General features: G+C 37.7%; 1 protein-coding gene across 2 annotated transcripts in view; it reads left to right on the forward strand.

The window, feature by feature from the left end:
* Nucleotides 1-15,182, forward strand: part of ARHGAP10 (Rho GTPase activating protein 10) — a 135,001-nt gene that overhangs the window by 89,362 nt on the left and 30,457 nt on the right. For both annotated transcript variants that reach the window (XM_079305953.1, XM_079305954.1), the window contains one exon: nt 11,535-11,685. In XM_079305953.1, the coding sequence (XP_079162079.1) occupies nt 11,535-11,685 (151 nt within the window). The remainder of the gene's footprint in view (nt 1-11,534; nt 11,686-15,182) is intronic.

The following is a 15,182-nucleotide window of genomic DNA, read 5'->3' on the forward strand; positions in this document are numbered from 1 at the left end:
AAAAGTCACTAGCTGCGGGTTAAAATATTTTAAAATAATATTTTATTCAGCCACTACTCCGACTCTGCTAATATTTAGCAGCTTCTACTGATAGGAGCAAAGTTTGGAATTGTAGGAGAGTGATGGAGTCAAGATGGAGGTGCACTGACCCTTCACACTCAGTGCATGTGTAATTTCCAGCTCTGCTACTCTTCAGAGAGGCATTTCTTTTCCCCTCTAACAATAACCAACAAGCTTTCCAACTGTAGAAGCAGTAGCCATTAGAATTTCTGGTATAAATACAGTAACCTAATAAGTAAAGTGGTAAAAAATGGTTAGGATTCCTCAAATATTTGTAAATTCCATCAATGTCTATTATATCTTTTGTGGATAGCTTTATTGAATGAGAATCACTGGTCATTTTTAGGAGGAGACATAATTGGGTTATTGGCTTTGAAATCCTGGGGCAGTCATTCCAGTATCATCACTTTGCTGGGTTCTAACTAGAGAATTTCTGTGCAATTGATGTGTGGAAACCTGAACACAATGATTTGCTGTAAGATAAGAGTATCATGCTTTGTGAATAAGCTGGTTTTTTTGTTTGTTTTTGTGTTTTTTAAAAAAACTTTGATATGTACATTTATTTCCTGCTAGCTAGAAACCAGTCAGCACCACTTTCACCTTGTTTATGGGCTGCATATGTACATCTAAACCATATCTGTGAAACAATTACAGTGTGTTGAGGAGGGGATGTTTTGCAAAATGCTGAGATTGGAACAATGAAACTAGACCATACAGCCTGATGTGTTGCTCAAATGGCATTAGAATTGCACAATGATTAATGAGTAGGAAAGGATAGAAGAGCATCAGGGAAGGAATTGTTTAGCTTTTGTCAGTTCTAGACAAATCTCTTCCAGGCAGAGTATTTCACAGTGCCCACTCAGAGGGCAAGCTGCACCAACAGATCTCTGCTTTGGAAGAAAAAGGCAAAAACTAGATCCAAGCTGAGATATTTTACTCAGGACCTTCAGACTCACCTGCTGTGAAAGCAAGGACAATCCATTGGATAATTAGACCTGTAAAATGTTTTGCTTTGCTTCTGTCCTATGGTTATAGGGTAAGGGCAGCCAGATAAGGGTAGGCTAGCCAGATTTTGTGTCCTGTATCTCTCTCTTCACTAGAGAAGCATCAAGAAATTCATGTTTGTGTCTCATCATTATGTTTATTTTGCTTTGAGGTAACAAGCTCAGGAGCTGTCTGCAGCTGTGCTTGTACAGTGCCTGGAACAATCTTAGCCTTTAGGTAATTTATAATGAAAAGTCTTAGTCAACTTGGCCCCTAAAAACAAGGATTTAATTTCTCTTCTCTGCCTCCTGTAAGAGAGTTTCAAGGGTTTCAATTAATTTTTCTTCCCATGGGCTTAACAGATTGGAAATCTTGGACATTTCAGCTCTTCTGATCTTTTCTCCGACTTGTGGTGAGGAAGAAGGGTGGTCCATGCCACAGCAGCATGAAGAGCTTGCACATGTTTATCTTGCTGTTTGTTATAATGTTTTGGCATCTTCTTGGAGTGAATGTCACTATTCAAAGGGTTTATTTATTTGCCATTTAGAGATGCCTCAGTGGTAATGTGAGCCATTTTGGTTTCTCAATTCCCTGAACGTTATTTTAAGAAGGTGAAAAAAAAAAAGCACCAGGATAAAAAAAGTCTAAGAAATGAAAGAAGATGAGGGAGGAGGTTGGAATAAAAATCTCAGTGGGACTGGAATACTTAAACCAGCGTATGGGGGAGGTAAGAATAGTGAGTACAAATAGCAAGATTATAAAAACAGAAAGAAAATGAAAATTACAGTGAAAGAAAATTAGAAGGAGAAAAGCTAGGGGCTAGACAGAGGTTCCTTCTGGAGACTGGAAGGCCAGAATCTGAGGAAAGGCTTCATAAAAGATACCTTTTTCTCAAGTTCAAACAACCTATGGTCATAATTATCTCAAAGGCACTCATGCTGAAAGTCTCAGTAGTTCCTATATGTAGGGCAGATACCTCTTCTCTATCAATCTTTCCATAAAGTGGAAAGATTTTACACATTTTAGACAAAATGTCGTTGGCTTAGCTTTGATTTAAGGGGAATTTTTAAAATGAAATACTTTTTTTTTTTTTTTTCATACTTTTGGTACTTTCATGATTTTTTTTTTTTTTAAGCTAAAAAGGGAAGAGAAGAATTTAATACTACTGAGCTCTTAAGCCAACATCAACCTCATGTAGTAATCCTTGAAAAATCTTGCCTTAAAACGTATTAGAGTGCATAATACATGCAATATTGGTGAGACATAAGGAATGGAAGCTGGTGAAGTCAGTTGTTTGTTTTAGAGCATGAAGCAGCACAGTCTCCCCTTGGCAATCCAGCAGTTCTGTTGCAGGTAAATGCTTTAGGGTGGAATGCCACGCCACCACGTAAACTTCAGATTATTTTTTGGCAACAGAGCAGATCTTTTGAAGGCCCATGAAGGGACACATGAGAAGTACTAAAGAGGGCTTGTTTCAGCTTTCCTGTTGCTTTGCCTTTGGCTGCAAAGGGGACCAAGAAGCAATGCAGTAATTATGGTGGTTTGCTGTGGTGCAGCAATTTGAAACCTTCACAAGCTGAATGTTTCTCAAGTTAACAAACATTGGACTTGGAGAGGGGAAGAAATGACAGAAAGTATCTCTATTAGTGCAGAGTTTGTGGTAAAAACACGTGAGGGTATTCAGGAGGCTGTTCAGCACGTGTTTAACTTGAAGCATGTAGCTAATCAGAAGTGTCATTGAAACTGTTCCTGAACTTAATTCTAATTACATGCCTTAATCATTGGCTGAGTCTCAAGCAGAAAGGGCAACAGACACAACAAAGAAATTCTGGTAGGAGTCAGAGCAGCTCTTTTGTTCCACTGTAGTGTGAGCAAACCCTTGAAATCCTTTCTCTGCCCTTTGGATAGCATAAAATCCTTCCATATGAGACACACACATGTGGTGGTAAATTGACTGCAAATATTTTAATTTTTTTAGTTTAGAAGACTCCCGTTTTCTGAATGTGGTCTATGCATAGTAAGAAGACTGAATATCAAATCTCTGCTCACGTTTGTGACTGCAGTTGATGATATTAGAAGCAGTCTGGATCAATACCTGGATTGGTATGCTGCTAGACTGGTCCAAAAGAAACATAACATGCACTGTGAGAAATCATATTATATTAATAAAGAAAATCAAAACAAAAGTCATGATCTCAGGGGTGGAAGAGACCTGCTGAGATGCTGTGCTTCAAAAACATGGCACAAAGAAATAGTACATAGATTTCTGACTTCTTGATTTGCCTACCTCATCTTCAGTTAATTTGGGGAAACTTCCCTCTACTCCATATACATTTCAAAGTGATAATGATCTCATCTTCTGCTGCCTACAAGAAATGTTCCTAAGTAAGGAAAGAGAAAGGATGATAAAGGAGTGGAATTCAACTGACTAATATTTGCTTCAGTTTTGATTCAGGTGCTGTGCTTGCATGTGTGGAGGCGGAGGAAGCAATGGAGAAGTCCTACTGGAGACTGCTAAAATACCCATTGCTCTTAAATAAAATCTTGTTAGTAAAAAAAATATTCTGTAAAATCTTGCAAGGGGCATGAAGAGAGAAAAATTGTGCTTCTTAAAAGTTAAAAAGTAAATTCTTATGAAGAAACTGTGTGACATAATGTTTTTTGCAATTCTTTAGAATTCTAGTAAGCTTTTGCCTTACCAGAAGGGCTAGTGTAATTCAAACCATTAAACAGATTTTTGTATTAAAAATATGTGGCAGTCAGCTGATAGTACTTTTATTTCCAATAGTTTCAAGTGCATGCTACTTGCACTAGTAAAGCATCTGTATTTCATTTGGACATACAGTGGAACAGTGTGTTCTTTGCCTCCAAAGAGCATATAGTCATAATGCAAGGTAAAATGTGTATTTTAACAAAAACAATGAGCAGAAAATATTTGAAAAAGCAATGATGGTATAAATCCTTGTAATGGCAGCAAGGATATCTGTATCAAGAAAATGCTGGTGAGGCTGTGTGGTTGCCTACAGTTGAAACTGTGTCATTTGCAATGATCTTGAAGATCTAAATTCATTCTTTGATGAAATAATTTGATGCTTTGCTTGATAACAGTGTGGCAGGGGGTCAGTGTGAGGTTTTATACTTAACTATATTATTTGTTCATAAAATCTGTAGTAAAATAGGTGTGTAATATATGGTGGTTTTGTGTGTATATGTTTATATATATATATATATATATCTATTACGAGTGAGGGCAGATCAGTGTTACCTGTGCTTTGTTTGGCCACAGCTGTTGTCTTTGCTGGGTCTTGACTGAGGTTTCCAGGTGCCATCTTTCATCTTCTTAGGACTTCTCACACTCTTTGTAAGAGAAAACACATGCAAACCTCCTTCTGCATTATTTTCCTTTGAGGAGTGTGTCATGTTTTAGAAATCAAGGCAATTAGATTGCCCATTCAATCTTTTAATTTTAAGGTATTTCTCTGCTGCTTTAAGTATTTCCTGTAACTAAACAAGATAGCTATTATGTGTAACAGGGAAAGATAACCTTCATAGAGTATTCTCCTTGGTGTGAATTAGAGTAGGTGAGCACAGAAGGGAAGGTGAACCTGCTGGTGCAGTGGATGAACGTGGAGGTATTCCCAGCCTGGTGTGTGGTTAACTCTCTCATTTCCCTTGATGGCTGAAATGGGTTGGTTGGTAGCAGCAAATGGGCTGCCATCAGGAGGGTTCTTCTCATGAATTGTTAAAAAGTGGAGTGCTATGTGATACAGTGGAAGCTGCAGGCTTTGTATCAGGAGTGCTACTTTTAGAAAGGCTGACTCAACAAACTCATAATTCGTGAGTGATCAAAGGACACGTGTTTGTAACCTTGGTATGGTTTTCTTTTTTTTTTCCCCCCTCCTTCACAGCTGTCCTCCAGACTGTAATGTTGTGTTTTGCAGGCTTTTTAGTTTGTTCATTACGTCTCAAAACTTGAACTACACAATTCAAGGCAATCAGGGCACATGAGTGGCAATTACAGTCTACTGATGTATCAGGTCTGTCTGAAACTTCCCTGGGTTCTTTTGTCACACTTGTAGTTTGCAGATTGTCCAGATCTGTAGTTGTTCTTGTATAAGAAGAGCAGATAGCAGATACTCCAGTCAGAAGGAGATTGAGACTCATTGAGACTCAGTGTCCACAAATCCCTATAAGCAATGTTTCATTTAGTAAGGGGTGGTCCAGCTGCCAGGCAGATGGGCTCAGCAAATGATATCTTTGTAATGAAGAAAAGGCTGTCTTGGATGGATTCAACTTTAATTTATTTATTTAGAGAGCTTTGTGGTTTGGCTCACAGCCAAGGATGTTTCCTGTTTCTCCTTTTGACTTACACCTGGTTACTTTCCAGGCTGCATCCACTGTTGCTCTGTAATCCAACAGTGAGTGCCAGGCAGCATCAAGAGCATTATTGATGCTTTCTGGTTGGTGGCCCTCTAGAGACTGAGCCACAGGTAGTTTTCAGCTCTGCATCTGATTCTGCACCCCAATATAATGATTGTGAATAATGTATGAAGATATTTTGTGGTTTGTAGTGGATTTCAAGCCTCACGATCCAAAGCCTCAGAAAATCTGCATCTTATGCAATCTCGTGGAAAGCACTGTACATAAAATCATGTTTTGCAGTATATAAATAGTATATATTATATATTATACAGTATATAAATGCATGAAATATTACTATAATATATATATTATATAATATATTATTATATATTATGCAGTATATAAGTAGTATGTATTGCATGTTGAAGTGCAAAAGTCAGTATAACTAACTTGAGGCAGGCACACCTGTATTGGAGTGGACACAATGTAACCTTAGGAGTTAAGTTATTTAAGAATTCTGATGAAGTTGATAATTTTTCTTGGAGAATTTTGTAAATGTTAACAAATATTGAATATGAATTTTAGAAGTAATCAACTTTAATCACATTTTGCACACTGAACACAGATTCTGTTTAGATATCAAGAATTCCTGGTGCATATAGTTTTTATTTATTGAATTGTGTTTGTGAACAAGAAAAAGAAATAGATCATTTTGTCTAAAACCAGGAATGAAACATGTTGAGGTAACATTGTCCATAGTAAAGTAAAAATGTGAACCAGAAAGAAACTACAATAACAAAGGATCTTTTAAAAAAGGATTTTAATACTCTGGAAGTCTTATAAAATTGTTAGAATTGGTTCAGAAATCAGTTTTGAAATAAAACTTTTGTCCTAACTCTCTAGAAGTTGGCATTTTGTAACTTCTATTATGATTAAACTTTTAATAACTCCAATTAGCTTCTGTAATCCCTTCAAATAGGGAATAAAAACCCTAGAACTTTTCATGCTATTGAATGTGGTTTTTACTGTTAAAAAATGGATTACAATTAGTGGTTAGTGGTTATAATTAGTGGCTGAACTACTGTAGTAGTGTTTTAGAATGCTTATTTTCACCTTGCAATTTCTGAAATGCTTTTATCTACAGTAAAATTGTAATTTGACATAAAAGACATCATTGCTTTAGTTTCAGAAAATGGCAAAAAGCAGGGTACGACCACTGTCTTCATTATCCTAAGAGGAAAAGAAAATTTGAAAATTAATCTGAGTAAGAGCATACTGTGAACTGCAAAGACAGCTGGCCTTTTTTTAGTGTTTTTGTCTCTAATATAAATATATGATTTTTGGTTTTGTGCAGATTGCTGGGTTTAACCTGAACTGGGCTTGCTTTACATTGAAAAGAAGCTCAGTCAAGGAAAGACCATGGTGATAAGCTCCTCTTACACTATCCCATTAACTGCTAGTGTATAAAATTTTCTTTGATCAGCATATATTATAGCCAGTTGTCATGGAAATGCAAGGGTACCATAGGGATAAAATGTGTAAGGGGAGAGCAAGTACATGTGCCATAACTGGATGGTATTTTATATTATGAGCACTAGTAGAAGTGTCTGTGTTTGTGTCTTTTACTTAACAATGGCAAATCAAGTTGGTATTGGAGGGAAACTGCCCAAATAGAAACTTATGTTGTTCTTGTCTTGAAAAATACTCTCCTCTATAACATGTGAATGTAGTAGTGGAGCCTATCCCACTAGTGGAATTCTGAAGAATTTGCAATGACCTTGCATGTTCTAGCTTCCTTTGCATTACACAGTGACTTCTGGTGCTCTGGTTTGTGTTTGTGTATTCCAAGGAGATAGATGCATGTTCTGTGTGGTTGGTGTTATGAGAGTGAGAAGGGTTTTGTCTTGCAACAAAATCATGGCACAGCTTTAAACTGATTTTTTATAAGTTTATCCTCATTAGCTCTATTACTAAGCCTCCAGTTTTTTCTCCCCTCTTTTTCATCCCTCTTTGTTCTCGCTGTTTGCTTCCCACTGATTTTTAGAGGAAATTTTAATTACCCCAGTGAAACAAAGCAGACAGAGATGACCTGATGTCTGGGTCTTTTCCTAAAGTGATTCCTGGCAAACATACTGAAATTCATTAATTAGTTCTGCTTGAGACCAGAACAAACAGATCAGTATTCTCTTGTAGCAGCAGAATCTAATCTACATTTCCATGTACAGCTATACATCTAGTCATAAACTTGTGGAATAAGTCAAGTTAAATCCTCCCAGCCGTGGGTTTTTTGAATATCTAAAATCGTCTCTCGTAAGAGTTCAGGATCTAGAGTCCAACACTGTTGTTGCAGATTAAGGGGAATCTGGCAAAATTCCTTGGGCTGCTGCCATGTGGATCTGCTGGTAGAATACAGTATGATAATATGTTGAATTTGGCTCATTACTCTTAAGAAATGCTGCCATAGACATTGTGGGACACAGATTTAGGAATTGGAATGGTTATATGTAGGGATGATCTTGGGCTCACTGCTCTAGACAGAGCTGTTATTAGTGCTGTATGCCCAAGATGGTTTGTGGTTTGTTTAGCCTTGTAAAGCATCCATTTTATACTCCTACATAGAGAGAAATAGGTCAGACTTAGCAGAGTTTTAAATTGCTTCACCAGAGTTTCATCTTTTCTGTTGTAACTTTTACACTGCAGCTTTGGAGATTCATCCTCTCGTTCATTCAGTGTGCACTTTGAAATTCTGCTTTTATATAAGATATAAGACCTAAAGAACTATTTACAATAGTGGACTAACTGGGACTGACTAACAGAGGGATTTGTTGCTGGATTAAAATTTTGAGTACTACATATATTAGTCTTTTCCCAAGTGTAAATTGTTACACTTAGCTTCAGAGTTTACTCCCAGGTAGGTCATTAGAAGGATGCCAGTGCTTTTGAGAACTAAATTCTAGAGATCTGATACTCTATAAATCTCATGTAGTTTGACCACAGTCTCAAAAACTTTGTTAAGAATGGATATGACTGTGGATCTAAACTTTGAGGTTGGCTTAGTATATTTTTATTGCTTCTAGAATGATGTAATTCAATGAATGTACTTCACTCTTTATTACAGAAATTATTCTAAACTGTGGTGACTTCTGTAGGCCAGATGAGTGATAGTGGTAGGTCTGACCTTAAGGGAGCGTGGGTTTTTTGAGTAGCAAAGCAATCATCTCTTGAACAGCATATTCCAATCTGTTCTTCCTTGGGGGAGTTTCCCTCCAATTGGATATGTGTGGCTGCCTTGCCATGCATCTGATAACAGCTGTTTGTTGTGCAGGACAGTACTCCTATTAGCTATTATCCATGAAACGTTTATGCTTCAGTGATGTTTAAATGGTTAATAAAGTTAGAAGCAAATTTGAATAAAACCAAAACCAACTTTTCTCTCAAGCAGGTCATCATCCCCTCATTCTCAGGCAGACCTTACAGTGCTTCTGTCCATGTAGCAGACAGACATCCAAGCCATGATGAAACACATTTGTCTATTTAGGTGAAAATAAAGCAAGAAACATAAGCTGAATGCTGTATGTGCACTTCTGAATGTGGAGGTTGATGTCCTGCTTGCTTTTCAGATATTCTCATTTGCAAAACTGTAGTGTGAGCTGAGGCTTTGCCCTAAAACAGAATGAGATTTCTGCTGCTGAAAAAATGTCTAGTTAGGGCTGGGCTGGATTTTATTTTCTTACTAAAAAGACCAAAAAAGATACCAAAGTAAGGATGAACACAACCATGAACTGCTTGAAAGAGCAAAAAGTCTTTTTGTCTTTTGCCTTTGTGACTCTCAATTTCTCATGCTAATAGTTTTGGAAGAGTATATTGCAATATTTGTGAGAGACAATTGAAAAACACTGAACAGCTTCACTCCAACCTGTGCAAGTCACCCAGATGAATACAAGAAAGCTCATCTCTTATGAAGTACTCCTGGGAAATACTTGTTCTTCTCGCCATCACTAATTTCAGCAGAGATCTGTGGATAAGGCTGTAGAAATAAACACAGCTGTGGAATGTGACATAGTAAACAACATGCTGAAACCTCTTGGCAGAGAATTGTTTTCCAGAGAGCCCAAATGCAATGCTTAGTCCATGGAAGAGATGGCATTTCAAGTTTTGGTACCTTTGAATTTTTCAGAAGCAAATATTTATCCCTAAACCTGCTCAGTCTAGCCTTGTATTTACACATAAGGGGGCAGTGTGGTACTGTTAGCCAAGTGCCACGGAGGTGCTCATTAGATTTCACTATTATATATTGCATCATGTTTTAAGGAATGGCTTTAGGACTCTGAGCACAACTAGAGCTTTGTCACTGCTGAGAGTGCTGCTGTGTCTGTACTGGGGAGAGCCAGGTTGGACAGCTTCCTCTCTTCTTTGTAAACATTTTGTTTTTAGAGAGCTGCTGTTTTGGTGCTCTCTCATAGTCCCTTGTTCATAAGCATGTGAAGGAGGGGGAGACAGTTTTCCTAATGCTGGGATGGGGAGCTTCAAATTACAGCATTTTTACCTCCCCCCTGGCAACATTCACTTACTGGGAAGGAAGGTAATGTTTCCACTGGAGCTTTCCTTTGCATGCCATACATGAGCTTCTGGCCCACTGCTGCCCAGTTTTGGGAATAGATTATTCTTCCACTGTTTTGTGTGGAATATTCATTAATTCAAGGACAATTAAATAGTCATCATCTTGATTATTTTGTATCAGCCCAGTCTTTTACCTTCCAGTTCAAAAGTGATGATTAAATAGCTGTAAATCAATGCATACATGGGATCTTGAGTCATCTCCTTCCTACTCATTAATATTCAGAGTTAGTAGGCCAGGATATGATGGCATTTAGGGTTCCTAGTACTCTTAACATGGTGTTTTGAGTGCCTTACAACAGGATGCTTATGGCATTGTTTCTCACCTGTCTGGCTTTTAGTGTCATACTGCACCTGACACATGCTGTTATTATCCAAAAAAGTATTATCTGTGTTGTCCCTTTATAGTTTCTGCATGAATTTCTACTTCATGAGAAGCTTCTCCTTCAAATATTGATTGCAGCTCTCCTCTTTGCCACATATCCTTACAGAAAATATTATAAAGTTTCTGTTTCATTATATCTTGTTATATCCCTGTATTGCATTGCTGTGAGGTGCTGTACAGACACAGAGTTTTTTTACACAACTCCTGTTTGTATTTTTCTTTATCTGCTGCTTTGTCTTTGCTGAAATACATATGAAGCAAATTTTTTCATGCCATGATCACTTACAGAAGGCTGCTGGTAAATTGCATGCCAGCACACTGATAATTTCTAGTAATAAATCAGGACTGCTAGACTGTCCCCTTTGTGTAACAGCTGAAGTAAAAATGCTATCAGCTACAGAGAATCTGTGTTGTTGGTTAATTCAGAGAGCAATGATGTGGTGTTCTGTGTGGAGTGGTGCTGATGGTCATGACTCAAAAATTAAAATGCTGACAGGAAATGCAATCCTTTTTATCTGCATCTTTGTGAATGTCAGTATTTAATATAAAATTGTCTCAATATGCAATAGTTTATAGAATAAATTCTCACATGGTTTGTTACTATGGTACTTCTCATTAAAAACCCCTGCCCACAAAATTTTCCCCTTCCTTTCTTCAAGAGTGTGGTGTTTCTTTAATTACAATGATTGATATAATGGTAACACAAACTTAGAAAATTAAAATGGCTATTCTGGAAAAATTACAGCTTCTAGCTAAAGCTATAAAGAATTTTGGCTACTGGTTCCTAAGTTAGTACCCTTCATTTTCTCTTTCTCCTCCATCCTAGATGGTAAGTGTGTCTGCAAATGCTTTGTTTTAGAATTGACTGATTGGCAGCTTGGTTAATGTGTAGACAGTGCTCTTGGTTATTTCCATATTATATTTATCTATTTATTTATTTATTTATTTTAAAAGCACTCATTAAAAACCCACGGCATACTCCCAAACTTGAAGGAATGGATTTTTTGGCTACTGTCTGCTTTGAATGAAATCCAAAACAAATGTTGTTTGATAATGGTTTACAGTTGCATTGCACAGGTTGCTCTTCATGATAAATAATTAACACCCTTTGTGTTCTTGATTGCAGATTTTCAAAACCCTGCCTGATGCTACTTTCCCTGAGCCAATCTCTATGTCAGTATCTCCTCCAAATGCCCCACCAAGGCAGTCAAGAAGACAAGGACAGCGTATTAAGAGGCCTCTGGCTGTTTACAATCTCTGCCTGGAGTTGGATGATGGTAAGATGTTAGTAATAATTTCAGTGCTTTCATCAGATGTGCTGTATACCCTATCTCCAGGAGGTGTTTTCATTTCATGTTTCATTTGTATACATGTGTGGATGCACATGCATGCTGGTTTAATTGCTTTGGAACATGCAAAGAAGCAAGGAGAGCTACAGAGGGAGGACAGCAGGGAGTACTGTCCTCTGACTTATGTTTAAAAGTAGGACGGGCTGTCTTAAATGTGCTCTTCTCCTCTAAAAAAGAAGCAGCTCCTGTTTCTTTGGGGAAATCTCTTTGACCTCTACTGAAGATTACACAGCCATAAGATAAATGGAGAGAGAACTAAAATTAAAGCAAATCTTTTATGAGAAGAGCTAATGCACTTTACAGTTAAATTCATCTGGATTAAAGGCTCAGGTCACCACTGCACTGGAGAATGCCACTACTTCCCTTGAATCTTTAATACCTTGCTGTAACTAGCAGTAAATACTTGTCAATTTGCCTTACCACTGAAAAGCAATGAAAAAAAATGGAGTCTGCAGTAGCAGCATACAGTGAAGCAAAGGGTGTATAACATCTTATATATTCTGACTGTTGGCCAAAACCATAATAATTTTCCTGAAATTTCATTGCTTGGAGGTACGTACAGTCCTGAGGAGGCAAGTCAGGGCTCATTTTGTGTTACAGTTTTTCTCCACCCAATTCCTTTTCTCTCTCTTAATGTTTTTAGCCAATCATCTTTTCACATGAGATCAGGGCACAAAGTCCAGTTACAGCAACTGAAAATAAACAGGAAGGTTTTGAACTCATGCAGTAGTAAGAGATTCGATGGTGAACTGTCACTAAATTGGTGGGTGACGGGTTGATTTCATAAGGCAAGAACACAAATACCTACAACAGCTGTTAAGTGCAGGTTTTAGAAATAAACTTAGGGCGGTTTATAGTTTCAAAGCCAGTTTTGCAAAGAGTCAGCAAGAAACTCAGCATTCCTGTCATTGGATTTAATTCACCAGAGATATGTAATCTGTGCCTTTCTTTCCTTGGATCAAGCATGAAAATAAATGCCTTGACTAGAAGATGTTTAAGGTGTATCTGCTTAAAGAGCTTAAACTGTGTTAATTTGAATAATATGCTCCCAAAAGCTAAGAAAGCTCTTGAGCTACATCTGCAATAATAAATTTATCCTCATTTGAAAAACAAAACAAACCTGAAACCACTCACGGAGCTCTTTACATCTAATTTTGAATGTGAATCCTAGCAGGATGCAACAAAAATACCACAACTTCTCCAAATCCATGGAGCAAGGTGTGCACTGAGGAGTTGCCTTTGACCCAAACACTGCAGACAGAAAGCACTTGGTGGGTTGTTTTTATTGTAAGAACCAAAAATACAGTGCTACTGTTGAAACCTGTTACAAAGATTCTATTTTGCCTAAATGCAGTCCATATTCTCATCCAGTTTGGGCATCTTGGCAAAGAGCTGGGATTGTAAAAGGCTGTAATAGTTATATTTAATGCAGAACTTTGTGCTTGTCTGGGATTTGCAGTGGGCTGAGCTGCAGAATAGCCTAATACATCATGGTACATATTAAAACCATGGTGAAGGCTGAACTGCTGCAGGTGAAAATTTAGTGGGATCTGGGAATAACATTTCTCCTTGTGACTATGTGGTCTGTAAAGCTACCAAAGGTAGCAGGATCCTCAGGCTGTTGGTAGCTGCTGGCCACATGCTCATGGCTCTTTTCCTTGTCAGGACAGTGGCCAGCAGTTGTGACAGTGGCTCCTGGGCACATGTGCCATGCACATGCAGCACTGCAGTGCCTTGAGCCCAGCTGAATCACTGCACACTCTGAGCCACTGCCCCAGTGTGGATCAGCTGTGTGGATCAGCCAGGCTCATGAATTATCTAGTCCCTGAGTAGAGCTCAGTGCCTCCAAATTCACTCCATGGCCTCCAGCTGCTTTCTTCTTTGGAGGGGGTGAAGGAATAGAAGTGAGCCTGGGCTTCATTCCATATTTACCTAGTTTCTTGGCTAACAGATGCATGTTTTATAACTGCTCTTTGGAAGATTTTATCCTGTGTGTGTTTTTAACAGGAAATTAAACATTAAACCCCTTCCCTCCCCCCCGCCCCCCCTTATTCACAATGGCATGAGTTAAGCACCAGGCACAAGCCAGTGTTTTGTATTTCCTGGATATGGCAAAATTATCATAATCTTGTTTTAAACAAGCAGCTGATACATATTTATATGTAAATATATTTGTAGACAAATATATCTCTAAAGCTATTGTAATTGTATATAAATATTCTCTATGCCTTGAAACTAGAACTATGTTGAAGACAAAATCTCTCAGTGCTGGAAAACTTCTTGAGTGTGTTTCTTTTAGGATTGTTATGCAAACCAGGAAATTGTTAGAAAAGCGGAAACAAGTCTTTAGCTATCAGCTGCTCCAGGGAGTTAACAGGCTTCAGACTCCACTGCTTGAATTGGAAATGCAGGGTTCAGGCCAGGTTTCTTTTTAAAAGCACGTTTGCAGTCGAGAAGCTTCTTGACTGCATGCAAAATGTATGCAGCAACCACCCAGAAAGGGCTGTAAGATATATAAATATTGATAGATATAATAGCTGAAGAACACACACTGCGTTTGATAAAAATCTTTATTTTGCCTTCTAGTAATTAGCTGTACTGAATTCTGATAGTGCATAGATTTTCCTTCCTTGTACATGGCAATTAGATGATTAAACCTATTTGAAAACAATTCAAGGATTATATTTACTACCATGAGGATCTTTGTTTCTTTAAAGACCAGCTTAAGTCACAGATGATACTGTCTGTTTTTCTTTTAACCTCTTTCTTCTTTGCTTTGTGGTAAGCCAGTTGCTAAATTTTCACTCTGAGGTTTTTTGACATCCTAGTGTCTCAAGTAGAACTGGACCTAATGGGGGAACTCTGAGCTACTTTCATATGTGGCCTAGACCCAAAGTTCTAGTTTTAACAAAATGCAGGTTTGTCAGATTTACATTAGGACCATTTCCAGAGTTTCTAGCCTTGTAAATGAGGATTTAGGTTTTTTTTGTTTTTTTTGTTTTTTTTGTTTTTTTTGGTGTGGGTTTGGGTTTTTTTGTTTTTTTGTTTTTTTATCTATGGAAATTGCTTTCTTCTTTTCCCCTCACTATCTGAATGAATTTTAGAGTGAATAGCACAGCACTCCTGTGACTTACACTCTGAGCTATGTACAAATGATTTTTCATTGTCTTTCTATGCAGAGACAGACTGTTAGCTAGAACTGGGAGTTGTTTATCCTGCTCTGAACATGTCATTGAGTCTTTATTTTCCATTTGGGTAGTCAGTACATATCAGAGGAGATCCCTATTTACGTTTCTCCTGGAGTACAATGAAGATCTAAAATTTTGTTCCCTTACAATTTTATTTAGATTTTTATATACCTTTCTTGTCTTGTAGCAAATGCAACAGGTTTGGGATTTCACTTGTTTGTTTCATTTTAATATTTT

The sequence above is a fragment of the Erithacus rubecula genome (assembly GCF_903797595.1).
Source record: "Erithacus rubecula genome assembly, chromosome: 5".
In the NCBI taxonomy this organism is placed as follows: Eukaryota; Metazoa; Chordata; class Aves; order Passeriformes; family Muscicapidae; genus Erithacus; species Erithacus rubecula.